Source organism: Hirundo rustica, chromosome 3 (assembly GCF_015227805.2).
Source record: "Hirundo rustica isolate bHirRus1 chromosome 3, bHirRus1.pri.v3, whole genome shotgun sequence".
NCBI classification, from domain to species: domain Eukaryota; kingdom Metazoa; phylum Chordata; class Aves; order Passeriformes; family Hirundinidae; genus Hirundo; species Hirundo rustica.
The window spans coordinates 72,515,214-72,529,102 of record NC_053452.1 but is presented as its reverse complement, the minus strand read 5'-3'; the positions used below and the strand labels follow the sequence as shown (position 1 = coordinate 72,529,102).

At 37.7% G+C, this 13,889-nt stretch overlaps 1 protein-coding gene across 3 annotated transcripts in view; it reads right to left on the bottom strand.

The window, feature by feature from the left end:
* The window catches only part of HACE1 (HECT domain and ankyrin repeat containing E3 ubiquitin protein ligase 1), a 48,159-nt gene that overhangs the window by 13,586 nt on the left and 20,684 nt on the right, over window positions 1-13,889 (bottom strand). For all 3 annotated transcript variants that reach the window (XM_040059280.2, XM_040059281.2, XM_040059282.1), the window contains 7 exons: window positions 9,023-9,360; window positions 7,852-7,920; window positions 7,123-7,210; window positions 5,777-5,888; window positions 5,597-5,694; window positions 5,325-5,412; window positions 4,581-4,730 (listed from right to left, as the gene is read on the bottom strand). In XM_040059280.2, coding sequence (XP_039915214.1) covers window positions 4,581-4,730; window positions 5,325-5,412; window positions 5,597-5,694; window positions 5,777-5,888; window positions 7,123-7,210; window positions 7,852-7,920; window positions 9,023-9,360 — 943 coding nt within the window. The remainder of the gene's footprint in view (window positions 1-4,580; window positions 4,731-5,324; window positions 5,413-5,596; window positions 5,695-5,776; window positions 5,889-7,122; window positions 7,211-7,851; window positions 7,921-9,022; window positions 9,361-13,889) is intronic.

Sequence of the window (13,889 nt, the reverse complement as noted above, 5' to 3'; positions counted from 1 at the left end):
ATGGTATTTCTCTGGAGGAGCTGACAAGTGCTGAAATGGTGTATACAGCTGTAAGGCATTGGTTTCCAAATAAAATCAGGCAACACTCCAGTTTAAGAGAGGGATAGATAACTTACTAATTAAATATCACGGTCATCTTTCTCAAAACAAAAAATCTAACAGCTGCCTAGTAGTTTCAGCTACTGGGCGAAGACTTTCACTTTTGCAACAAGCAAGCATATGTGCATTTGACACACAAAATGTGGAAATAATGATGTCTCTGAAGGACATAGGCAAAATGTGGAAAAAGACAACCAAAAAGTAGGAATCAGAGACTCCTTTAGAGAAGAAACTCAGCAAGTGTTACGATGAGAGTACACTCATAGTCAGCATGTTGTGAGACCAAAGCACTAAGTTCAGTCATTTGGTTGACAGATATTTTACCAATAAATAGACTCAAGCAGGCAGTTATAAAATTTCCATCAGATTTATCATGACAAAATTTGAATCCCACAAAATACGTAGAATCTTTCTCTTGTATACCCTTGAGTAGTTTGAAAAGGAAGAGAAATCTATCTTAGTATAACTGTGAGAAGCAGGTATTTCTGTGCAACACAGAAATCTTCAAAGAGATACTACAGGTAAGCTCTGAGACAAGCTCATTAATTATTCAAGGTTTTAAGGCCTCCAGTTCAAAATACACTGACCCAGAAATTAATTTTCACTTTTTTTTTATGCCATTTCAAGGACTACTTTCTATTGTAGAGTGGAATGTAAGAGTAGATAGAACAGTTAAGAATTTATCAGCTATCTGTAAGCTGGAAGTTGAAGATTCCTTTTACAAAAAGGAAAGTAACTGTATCTGTTACAAAATACAAAGTAACTGGAAAACAGTAATGGAAAAACCATGCTCCTCCCCTGTTTAAGCAAAAGGCTGATAGACAGGAAGAGTGAGAAAAATTAACCTAAGAGGTTGTTGAGGGTTAAGTTTTCCTGTAGAATTTTTCCCCCCCATAAGTTGCTAGGAGACTAAATACTGATAGTTAAAGGGTGCTCAACCCGGACAAAGGAAGTTGATCACTTAGTTTTGGGGGAGGGAAAAGGCTCCCGAGGGCTGAGGGTGGTGGACTCATCTGCTCCCCGTTTTCCCGGGAGGACGGTCAGGCGACTAGTAGCTGCGTGGATTCCACGGTTAATGGAGGAGTCTGGTCCTGGGAATTCTATCATCTGTTGGAGCGCCCAGGAATTCGGAGTTTCTTCGCTGCCCTGCTGGATTTTGGGTCAGCCCGGGTCCAGCCGCTGCGGGTTCTCCGGCACTGCCCACTTTGCCTGCCAGGACACCCCCCTGCCTGCGGAGGACAAATCCACCGCTTCCAGCCATCAGCGCCGGAGCTTCCACTGTTTTCCCCTCAGGGTTCTTGGTTCTGTTTTACTATTATTATAATTGCTGTTGTTGTTTGTCTGTCCTGTTATATTTACTAGTAAAGGACTGTTATTCCTTTCCCCATAGCTCTGACTGAAAAGTTTTTTTTAATCTTCCAAATTATAATAACACAGAGGGAAGGATTTGAATTCTCCATTCCTAGAGAGGCCTGCCTCTCCCTAGCAGACACCTGTCTTTCCAAACCAAGACAGAGGTCTTACTAATTTCTGACTGTATTTCTCCCGGTGCTGCATCTGGAATAGAGTGCAGCCTAAATCAACGCGCAGACCACACAACGTTTGGTTTCACAGCACATACACACAAAAAATCATGCACACTACCTATCTAATACCTTATAAAGCACATTAGTTGTGTGTTAGCTGCAATATCATATAAGTTAATGATCTTTCCTCAACTACCAGATATTGTTGCAGGAAGATCTCAACTCACCACAGTGGAAAAAGGTAATGCACCCACCTGAGTCTAAAAGAAATGTAAGAACATTTGTTCATACAGGTTTCAGCTTCTAATTAAGGCACTTCCACATCATGTCTGTTGACTAAAAAGAGGAGTTCCTCTGTGAAAGAGGTTCACAGTGCTCCTCAGACACAGAACGGCTTAGCACACAACTGGTGGTTTCAGTGCCATCAACAGATGGATATACTTTCACTACAGAAAACAAGGATCTCGGCGCAAGGTGAGAAACCAAAGGAATGGAAACAGTCTCAGACTGCAAGAGATTTCGTACTTCTTTACTTAAGGCCTGACAAGTAGCTGAAGGGAATTTCTATGTCTGTAACAAGATAACTTTGTATTTGGCATGAACAAGAGCTAGCAAAAATAAATCCGCTCAGGAGGACCCACTGCTGTGCAACTCTGATTCCTTAACCAAGAAGATAGGAGATGCGCAAAGCTGATGGAAAAGGCCTTGGAAAGGTTTAAATAAATCACAGTGACTGAGGCAGAAAAAGCAACTACTTTGAGAAGTGGAGGTGTAGTTTTCCCGGTTCTTCATCTCTGATAAGTAATAAGAAGTGATAAAGAATTGTGAACCTTTTGACCTTAAACAAGTTGAATGTGTATAAACCTCTAGAAAGTTCCAGGATGCCTGTAAAACAGAATGACAAGACCTTACTAAGACCAGTTAGACCTTATTAACAGAGACTAACGACCGCTGCTTGATTTGCAATAGTCATTCTAGCAAAGAGGAAAAAAAAAGAAAAAAGTAAGTAATAGGTCATCTTGTCAATTCAGAAACCAATAAATCAAGCATATCATCACAAGCCAAAACTAGTAAGGAACCTAAAATCAGCAGTTATTTCCAAAAGAGGTGACAAGAACAACATTTCACAATTTTCAAGGTAACACAGAACAGCAGAAAAATAAGATTTTCTTTTTTGTGAATACATCACAAGGTAATTAGCTTGTGAGTGTTATTCATAGCAATGAAAGCAGCATGGCCAGCAGGTCAAAGGCAGTGATTCTGCCCCCCTAGCTCACACTCATGAGACCCCATCTGGAGTACTGAACGCAGCTCTGGGGTGCAAGCATAAGAAAGACACAGACCTCTTGGAGCAAGTCCAGATGAGGCTACAAGATGATTAGATAGCTGGAGCACCACTCCTATGAAGACTGAAAAATGAGACAATTGCACTTGTTTCAGCGTGGAGAAAAGAAACCTCCAAGCAGCCTTCCAGTACCAGAAGGTGGCCTACAGAAGAGCAGGAGAGGGACTTTTTATACAGTGACAAGACAAGGGGGAATGGTTTAAATCTGAAAAACAGTAAGTTTAGATTAGATATTAGGAAGAATTCCTTTACCGTGGAGGTGACAAGGCACTGGAACAGACTGCCCATAGAAGCTGTGTATGCCCCATCCCTGGAAGTGTTCAAAGACCAAGCCGTACAGGGCTGAGCAACCTGGTCTAGAGGAAGGTGCCCCTGCCCAAGGTATCTAAGATCCCTTCAAAACCACATCATCCATGGATCTACTCACTCTTGATGTCAGAGGCCAAGGCTTAAGGTCAGCACCAAACTGTGCCATGCAATGATGCCTCTACTTTAGAACCACTTTGCTTGTGAAGATCAATGGCTAGGGGAGCCTGATGAAGCACTGCCAACGTGGTGCTGCTGCAGACTGGCTGTGTTCCACTGGCTCTTGCCAGCAGTCTCCTGCCACAGAAAGCAGTAGTGAGGGAGAGAAGTAAAGTATGCTTCTCTGTGAAGAAGCTCTTGACAAAGATGGCTGAGCCTGCAGCTTCAATGAACTGCAAGTGTTTTCTGAACACTTTCAGGGAAGATAAACAGTAAACTTGAAGTTAAGAGTTAATCTGTCCTGGACTCAGCAAACATCACAGGAAGACTGTAGGTAGACAAAACGATTACAGAAAACCATCAAGCTATCTTATACTTCCAAAGAAGATTAGTGATCAAACACAAAGGAAATTCTGCATGCAACAGCAAATAAATTCATGTACTTGGAGGAGTGACAAGAATGCACAGGGAATCACATCTTCTTTCAAGAGAAGTTTTTCAATGACAATGCAGAAGAGGGGCATCTTGTTCAGCAATCAAGAGGCACAAAGTTTCTTAAAGAAGAGCAACGAAGAGCCCTAGACTACAGATACCACCAGCTAACAGAGGTTATCCTCTACTAAAAAAGTTACTTTTCTATAAAAATGTCTGTCCAATCCTCTTGAATGCTACAGTAAAAGAATATGAATTAACTTCTCTCATTAAGGAGACAGGAGGAACCTGCATTAGTTTTGAAACCCTATTTTGGGAAATAAGTAGTATTTGTTGGAGTAGGTAGACAGAACGGTTTTTCAACAACAGGGCTTCACCTTTTTAAAAACCTTTGCACAAGCTGAAGAATTTCAGACATAATCAAGATTGCCTGATAGATTTTTACTGGAGTTCACAAACAATCTCAGCTTTGTCTATCTTAAGTTAACCGGGGAACAATTATTTTCATTTCTCAAGAATGACACTACTTACAAGGGCAAACAAATTTCACAACTGTGATGCAAAGATTGTTGTGACTCTGATGTACATAAAAGACTAGCAAGACATTTCCAAGGCTTTTTCAATTTTAACATACACACAAAAATAAAAAAGGAAAAGGTTCACTACTCAGACAACTGTTATGAGTAATAAGCAGGATTTTAATAAAATCATACCAAGAATGTGTTTGTAGAATGACCTTGTGAAGTAGATGTTCACCAGCTGCCTGTGATTCAGAGCCAGCCCCAGGATCTGGCCTGCGAAACGGAAGTAGTTCAAATGATCTGGATTTACAGAAGAGTTGCTGTTTGGCTGGAAAGTTGTTCCTATAAAACAAAAATATTATCATGTTCCATCAATTTTTTTTTTTAATTAAGCTTCTCTTTATCAAACGCGCTAAGCATCTGAAAACACTGCAGGAGTTTTATCGCAGGGTTTTGAAAGTCTGTTTGGGGGGTTTTTTTGCACAAGAAAGACATCACAAAGAAATGTCTTAGAATGTAATGACATCTTATTACAATGATACTGCTTAGCCACTCTCCAAGGCACTGTTCTGAAATAATTATCATCAACAAAAGGGTAATTACCAACTGTTAAATTTGGTCCTCCATCTTACTGTATTGCTATATACGTGTTTTACTCACTCTAATGGGCTTTGCTTCTGTCAACTTGTGAACATGCTCAAAAGAAGGACAAGAATATATCTACTTCCTTTCATCTGTCTCCAACCAGATGCAGGCAGGAGACAGTCCAGTCCTAGTCTCCTTGGAGATGACTACTTCAAACAGGCAGACCTGAACCTTTCCTTTTAGCTTTCATGAAATAATCTGTGCCTCTATACAGAATTTTTTATAAAAATGCTTTTATAAAAAACTACAACCTAAACTTAGGGAAAAAAGAAAAAATGGGCAGAGACATACCATCAGCTGACTGGGTAAATAAGGCATAATCTGGGTTAACTATTTCACTGGACAAGATATCAAACCATTCACGCACCACACCCTGTCCCTGCATGTCAAGAGAATAAAACACATTAGTACACAAAACTTTCACTCGATAGTTATGCTGAGCAACCACATATTTCTTTTAAAGTAATTTTAAAGTAGCTTTTAGTTCAAAACCACACTTGTGAATGAAAAATAATATTTCCATATGAAAATACCATAGAAGAAAACCATGCACTTTTACCCACCATGCCTTCCTCTCCATGAAATCTCACAGCAATCCCCTGCTTCAATTTTGCACAGTTTGCTTTAGACACAACTTCACAGCTACTCCTAAAAATAGAATCTAAATACAAAATACCAATTAATTTTTTCATCTTCATTCATTATCTTTCAAAGACACACTAATTCCACTTAGAACATAATACCTCTGTGAACCAAAAGTATGTCATTTTCATTGACAGGCCTGTGCACCATGTCTGAATCTGGCTGTCCGGCGTGCAGGTGTTCATAGAACCACTCACAGCGATCTTTAAATGGCTACAAAACAAGGTGCAAACCATATTACACACTTTCATTCACCTTAATAATTCCTCTCCCATAAGCAAATGGTTATGCATAATTCTCAATTTATTTTTGAGATGTGCACAGTTGCCCCAGTATGCTACACAGTATTCTGGGAAGAAGAAATGACTAGACATACGCTTGAGTGCTTTCTGATATTGGGTCTGCAGAAAGACTGGACCACCAGCTATCCAGAAATAGCTATTGAAGTTTTCCACAGAAGAGAAAAATAGCACAAAACTTCTTTTTGTGTTAGGGTTAGGGGAGAGCATGAAGGAACTCAGATAGAAAATAAGTCACTGGCTTCTGTAAAACTACTGATAATCAACCAGAGCTGAGCACAGAAGCACAAATGATACGAACCAGCCCTATTTGCACTAAGGTTCACTGGTCATATAAAACGGCCCAAAGGAACCAGAAGCCTTACAAAGCAATTCCTAGGTGAGAAGGTTTTAACTTGTTTGACTCAGTGTTTATTGACATTTTGCAGCTCTTTGGAGATAGGTATGACACAAGAATGGCCTTTTTCATCTCCTGCAATTCACAGCACGTACATGAGTTGATCTAACAAACACGGTATCAGTTCTCAGGGTTTCCTCATTATTCAGAGGTAGTGAGTTTCAAAAACACACATTTCAATGAAAGAATGAATAAACAATACACCTACACCATGTCCCAAAAATGAGACTGGATTAATAAAATCTATTTATCTTTACAAAGAAAAGCACAGTATGGTTCATAACTAAGGAAATAAAGCTGTTGGAACAGACAAGACAACATGATGCTTCACTAAAGGAGCTGCCACTATGACCAAATCAAGTGATAGTGATGTATTTATCCTCTGTTTTGTCTCAGAATGTAAGTCATTTAGAGCAAAGTAAAGAATTTTAAAGTTCAATCTATTAGTGGTACACAAATAGATTTAAAAACAGAATTTCCACTCTTTAACTGAAAGTTGGACTTGTAAGACACCTCCAACATTGGTTATCTCAAATGGACTCACCCATGTATTTTAGAGAATTATGAATACAGAAATCTGGCTGCCATGTCTGTTTAATATGATCTTTCCACATTACAGATTCAAAAGCACTAGAGGCCATTTTAGTTCTTTCATCCTGTCCAAATGGATTTTCTTTAAATATTATTTTTTTAAAAAAAACACCCTTTGTATATTCACAGAAGTTGTAACTAAGTACCTCCCGACATTTACCTGAGCTTTTATGATGTGCATAAATCTGGACATTAGTTCAGGACACTCCAGAAGAAAATGAAAATGATCAAAAATTATTTTGGGATTTCTGAAAGAAAAATAGGTTAGAAGGCCTTTAGAGATTTAATAATAATGCTTCATGAAGCAACAAGTCTATATAAAGAAACCATGGAATTAATCATATAGACAAGTTTCAAGAGATTCTTCTATTTTATCATTTTTTCCAAACTCTTGTTTCCAAACAACTTAGACTACTACCTCATCTGTTAAACATGGGAGGATTAGAAGCAGTACACAGAAGGAAGCTTATAAATCTGGCAGTTCCAGAGAAACTCTGGAAACAGCCAACTATACAAAGATGGTTTAGACTCGTTTAAATCATCACACATTTGAGGAAGAATGAAAGTTTTCATCTACCTTAAAAGGGAAGGCCTTATTTGCAACAAATATAAGGAAAGAATCCATTCATCAAATTATTCTACTGCTCTGTGAAATAGATTTCATTCACGAATCTTACAAATAGATCACTTAAATATGCAGGAGAGTTCATTTAAGTCTGAGCTCTGAATCATTAATCTACACTCCCTTGAGTTCAGCAAGACCATTGAATTGCATATTGTTCATATATCACAGCAACAATCTAAAAATACAACTCAGTAAGAAAAAAAAAATTATTGCCAGGGAGGAACAGAGGGATGCATCACAAGATGCATATTTGTTGAAACTTACCGGTTAACAAAACACTTAAGGACATCATCATGTTTACAAACAAATTCTATAAAACGAGGTGATGTCATCCTGTTCAAAAATCATAAGATATTTTTGGTTAGTGCCATCGAAACTAATTTGAATTATATAAATTGTTGGTTTTCTTTTTTTTTTTTTATAAATACTACACAAATAGAAACTGATGCTGTTTAAGTAGTCATCATGAAACTAAATATACAAGAGCATCAAGATCTCATAATGAGCTAACAGAAAAGGCAAAAATGTCAATAACCAATCATCTTCCAGAAGATCCACAGAGAACTATGCCCCAGACAAATATTACTGGCCAATTTGAAAGCTTTTATTCAACTCAGTTTGGCAGAGAAAGAAAAACTCTTATGGTGATTATAAAACCAAGAATAATTAAGAGTCGTCATGTAGTGGGACCCTTGCTTCTAGATTCCTCAGGGAGCTTGTAATGCCATCATACTTGCCTAATCTTCTACTCATGAGGGCTAAAGTCACAAATATAATCCATAACAATCTTGGACAGACTAGGACCTCAGTTACAAGGAGTCATACTTGTTTCCTTTTTAAACCAGACCTCAATGATATTAGGTTTACCTAAGCTGAACTGCATTTTCCACACAAAACTACATGTTTGCCAACCTGGGGCAGTATTCAAAGTGAGCATTACCTTGAGACTGAACTCCCCTTGTTATATATAGTATAGTCAAATAAGTTCTGTCCCAGCCATCATTTTCATACACAAAGATAACTCACTTCTTTTTTCTTCTGAGCTTTAGCTCTTCTTGTTGGATAATCACATGAAATTCTGGGATAATTTCACATTAAGAACCAACAGCAAATACAGCTAAGTTTCAAAATATCAAGATCCTACTACCTACAAATACACTACATGATTACAAAGAGCCATTAGACATTCAATACAAAATGTTCCCTACTGCAGCTACATTCATAGGCAGCAGCACTACAGAAAACTTGCAGTGCTGCTTGGTACCATTAGAACCATTAAAAAATAAAAAAAGCATTCAAACAACTGAACTAGTGAAAGCATTAAACAGCATAGCCTTGACTGTTCCAATGTGGTCAGTATCAACATTCTTCCAAGAAAGTATGTATGATTTTAAAATGGTAATAGTTGGGTAAGAAAAATGAATCCTTTCCTTACCCCTGAGGCATCTGACAGGAGCAGCACATATAGAAGGCTTGAATGACAGCACTTAGCCTGTTTGCTGTCATGGAAATAACATCCTGATAATCAGCACAAGCTTCCTGCTTCCCAGCAACATCATATGTTTTCAACTCGACAGCATCAGTGGACAGCTCTTTTCTTCCCTCACTTCCTGCAGTGGCAAAAGAAGGTGCAGGAGTAGCATCCTGGTGATCTGGTCCTTTTTGCTTTAATAAAATAGAAGTAATGTTGGCAGAGTCCCTTTTGTTTTTCATCAGCTCTGTGGCTATCAGAACAAGCCACTCATCCAGAGAATGCCAGAGCAGTTCCAGCGGCTGCAATAAACACATGAAAAAACAGACAAAAAGGAACATGCTGACATTAGATAATATTAATAATGTGATAATCCTCTTAAGGCAAATAAATATCATGCACATTTTAAAGCTTTAAATAATCCTGTAGAGGTCATGTTAGAGATAAGAGGCAAATACTCATAAAATACAAAGAGAAAATTTCATATAGAAGGAAAATCAATCAGCAGATGGAAGAAAGAAACTCATTTAGAAAGAATTACAGAAGACCTATAGAACTGAACTATATGACTAAGTTAGGTTTCACACAGCACACTACTGTCTAACCACTGCAGCCAAGCAGGGAACCAGGAACACATAGGCTGAGTTTCTAAAGAGACTGTCAGTTCTTTTTGAAGAACCTGGTCAAAGAAGCTTCCTCTGCCAAGAAGATGGAGGAAATTCCAGACAACACCATTGAGATTCAGGTTCGTGCACACGTCTAGTAAGAATGTGCTTTATGCATAATGTGAGCTCATACAGCTCATTTTGATAGTACCTCAGATGTTTCAGAGTAAGGGTCACTAATATCTAGCTTTACGAAATCGAAATCAGCAGAATCCCATATCAAATTAAAAAGCTATACATTTTATTTTACTTTAACAAAAACACACTTCTTTCACTACCACCTGCTAAAGCCCAATATAATTGAAATCCAGTACAATTCCCTCATAACACATTTACTCCAAGCTGCAGGCCTACTATGGAGGAGAAAAAGGGATAAGACCTGTAGCTTTCTCATGAACATTAAAAAAAACCCACAAGAGCTAACTGTGTTGTCTCTTAATGGTGTTTAAGTGCTTGTTTCACAAGCCTACAGTCTAGTGAGCATAGGGATATGAATCCTACAGGGAGGTAATCGACTCAAGTACTTCATAGCATTCCAAAAGTAAGAGTGAACTTCTAAATGGAATCTTTTTTCCATATATTACTGTTGCATCCACATTTTTCACCAGTGAAAACATTCAAAGATTTAGCAAACACTGGAAGTTATGTTCTCATATTCTCAGGTTGCTTTTGAAAATAAAGAGCAGCTCACAGCATCTGTACACTACCTGAAGCTCAGTAAGGTGTACCTCATAGTTGACACACTCTCAATACACAATAAATTACTTCTCATAAGAGCTGTGTATTAAACGATTCTGCTGAAATTCACCATTTAAAAATTTATCACTACGCTTCCATTTTTTCCCAATAGGAGTGTGGGGGAAAGCCAGCCTCATCTCTAATAGTGCTGGGCTTTGCTCAATGTTTTGTATGTCAGTCACTTAATACTTGCGCTCCTAGTGACCACACATTTCTCCAGATGGTGACCTCCAGCACAGGCAGAATTTTCTACATAAATGTCTGCCATACAGGATCAAGTTACCCTCCTTCCAAGACACATCTTGCAGATCTTTACCACAAAACATAACATAAAAAACTTTCTAACAGAAAACAGGATTAATTGAATACACAGAAGAACAAAAATGCAGCTGTACTCTTAACCTGTAATTCAGGAGAAACTAGGTTGTTATTTACTAGAATACTAAAATCTAGGTTTTTTCCCCTCAAACTTTGCAATGTTTAGCTTGCCAGATATCATATTCCCCCAATGTCTTGTGTTTTATCTTTTATTTCCCACAGATTCAGCACACCTTTCAGAACGTTTCCACCAAATTTGTTTTTCCAAAGCTAGTTCTTCACAGCTTCTGGTCATAAACTCATTTAAAAGTCTAATCAAGCATAACAGCTTTAACATTTCATTTTCCTTCTTTCTAGTCCAACTTCAGGATAAAACACACCTCTAAATATTGCCCATCACCTCCACTGCCCATCATACCCATGAGTGTCAGCATTTTATGTCGACACCCCTGACCAGACCTTTTCAAACGGCATATGGACATATTCAATCAAACCACTAGCAACATTTTTTTCAAACTACTAGTCAGCATTGTTCAGTCGATTCTTACCATGAACCTCATATTAAACAAAGACCTCCACTCAAACTTCAGTTGTCACATTTCACAGTGCAGAAAAGTTTCTCTAGAATTATACAGCCGAGTCTGATGGAGTACCAAGCTTTTACAGCTGCACACCTTACCTCCCAAATGCAAGAATTTACCTATGCAATCAATGCCTTCCTCTTTACTCATCTAGAAAGCAAGACCAGTAACCAAATCCATATTCAAACTGCAACACTGAAGCAAAATCTTTTGCCAGATGTCAGATAGCTTTTTAAGACACAGGATGCAGGAGATCACTAATCCATGAAGTGACTTTGTCACAGCAGAGAAGTTACCTCAATTCTAGAAAAGAACAGTATCTGAAACAAGGAAAAAACATTAAGCACTTCCGAACCTTGTTCAATTACAGAGAAATTTTGCAGCAAGTCTACCTAATATGAGATCACACTGAACAGCAATTGGAAGAGCAATACATGGAAAAGTAATGAGTGTAAATCTGGTCAAAATTACTATTCAAAGTTTCTCACTGGTAAGATCTCATTTGAGTTAGTAGCTTGTTTCAAGCTTGAGAGAGAAAATTCAGTGATACTTTTGTATCTTACAGGATCAGTACAAGAATGTGTTATTATTAGCTAGGGCTTCCACTTTAAAACATCTGGATAGGCCTGAATCACATCCCGGAATTCACTAACGCACAGATAGCTCTGTGATTTTCTTGACCTCATCAAGCAATAACATTCCTTAGTAGGCTCAGATCAAGAATACTCACATTTTTAATCCCTCCTCAGCTACATTACAGTGACAACTCTTCAAAATATGCTCAATCAATACATTGATACAGAAAAATTCAATGAAGCCTTATGAAAAGTCAGGTCTTTTTTATCTCCTACCAAAAGGTGAAAAAGACCATCAGAAGCACATTTTCAAAGAAAGGACAAAAAAGCAAAAGGAAAGGTAAGACTAAGAGAAAACTGGAAGTCACCCAATTCACTTAGCACTGTATCTAATCTCCCCACCATCCAGCCCTCTGTAAATTCAGGGAAGAACAGACTAAACCAACCACAACTGCAGATTAATTTAGCATTGCCAGACCTGAGTGCCCATTCCCAAACAACAGTAAGTTCTCATCAGCAGTTTCATATTTCTGAGTTTGAAATTCACATCAATCTTTAAAATACCATGGACACAACACTGGCCCTACTGCAGGGTTTCCTTACTCATAAACTTCTAAATAAATTACAATAATTGCAATAATAATTTTAAATCATCCTGAAATTTCTTGTTTTGTTAGGTAACGCAACAGTAGTATACATTTTACTTATTCACGTTGTTTTCACAGAATTAAGAATTACTGATATTTTCTAGGAAAACAGTGGCAGTAGTTTAATAAAAGTCTACTGCACAAGACTTAAATGCACAGTAAATTAAGAAACAATTCTTCCATCATACAAAGTCATTTGGGCATGCAGATAAGTGATTCTACTGATATGCCACTTCCTTTGCAAATTGCAATTGAATATTTTTGTTTATTTTATACTGTGTTCTGAAACTATGTGGAGTTGAAAAGCAGGAAACCTTTCTTTTTTTCCTTTTTGGGCTTGGTAACAGAGTATCTCACTGGATATAGTTCTTGTATGAAGCGTGTTTAACATCTGCTTGTTATTCAATCTGGTATACTTGGAGCAATCTTCATTAAAATTGTTAGAAAGTGCTGCCTTTAATAAAATAATTCTTGTGATTTGGGTAGGGCTTTGTTTTTCAAAACCAGAATGCTGGTTAAACCCACATTATTGCCCTATTTTGATGAACAATTCCAGAGGACAATTATTACACTGCACACTGCACAAGGCATTACATTTTGCATACAGTACTGTTCAGACTCCAGCACTAGCTTTATATTCATTATATAAATCAATTTGTTCTTAAAACTATTGTGCTACTAGAAGAACAAACATTTGTGCTTGCACGTTTTTTGGCTTTTTCAACAGTCTGATGCTTTTCCTCTTTCCAAGGAAAGAAATTTAAACAAAAACTGAGATACTTCACTAAAAACACTGGAATTAAAAGTATCATCTCCCACAATATCAATACAGCTCTGTCTTAAAAGCCCTGAAAAGCAACCTGATGAACATATATCATCAAATAATTGAAGCAACTTCAAAATACTGTTTTCACAACACAGTGGAAGAAATGCAAAGAAACATCCTCAAGTAATTACTGGCATCTAAATTTCTTGATTTGAGCTGTGCTGTTTAAGAGTATGGAATAAGATGGGAGAAGAAAGATACCCTGCAGTTCTTTTTTATTAGGTGCTCTGAAAAGTATGGCAGTTGCATATCCAATGAAGACTGAGTGGCACACAGGAAACTGGGGCTTCTTTACAAAAAGGCAAATTATGACTTTCTACAGAGAGATTCCTTAACAAATAAACATAGAACTGCCAAACACCTTCAGGAGCTAAACCTTCAAATGCCAACCACCTAAAGCATGTGTTTGAAAGCCGCTATAAACAAGTAACCTTGGGTAGTAGTGAGTTGATGTTTCAAAGCACATAATAAAAAAATCCAA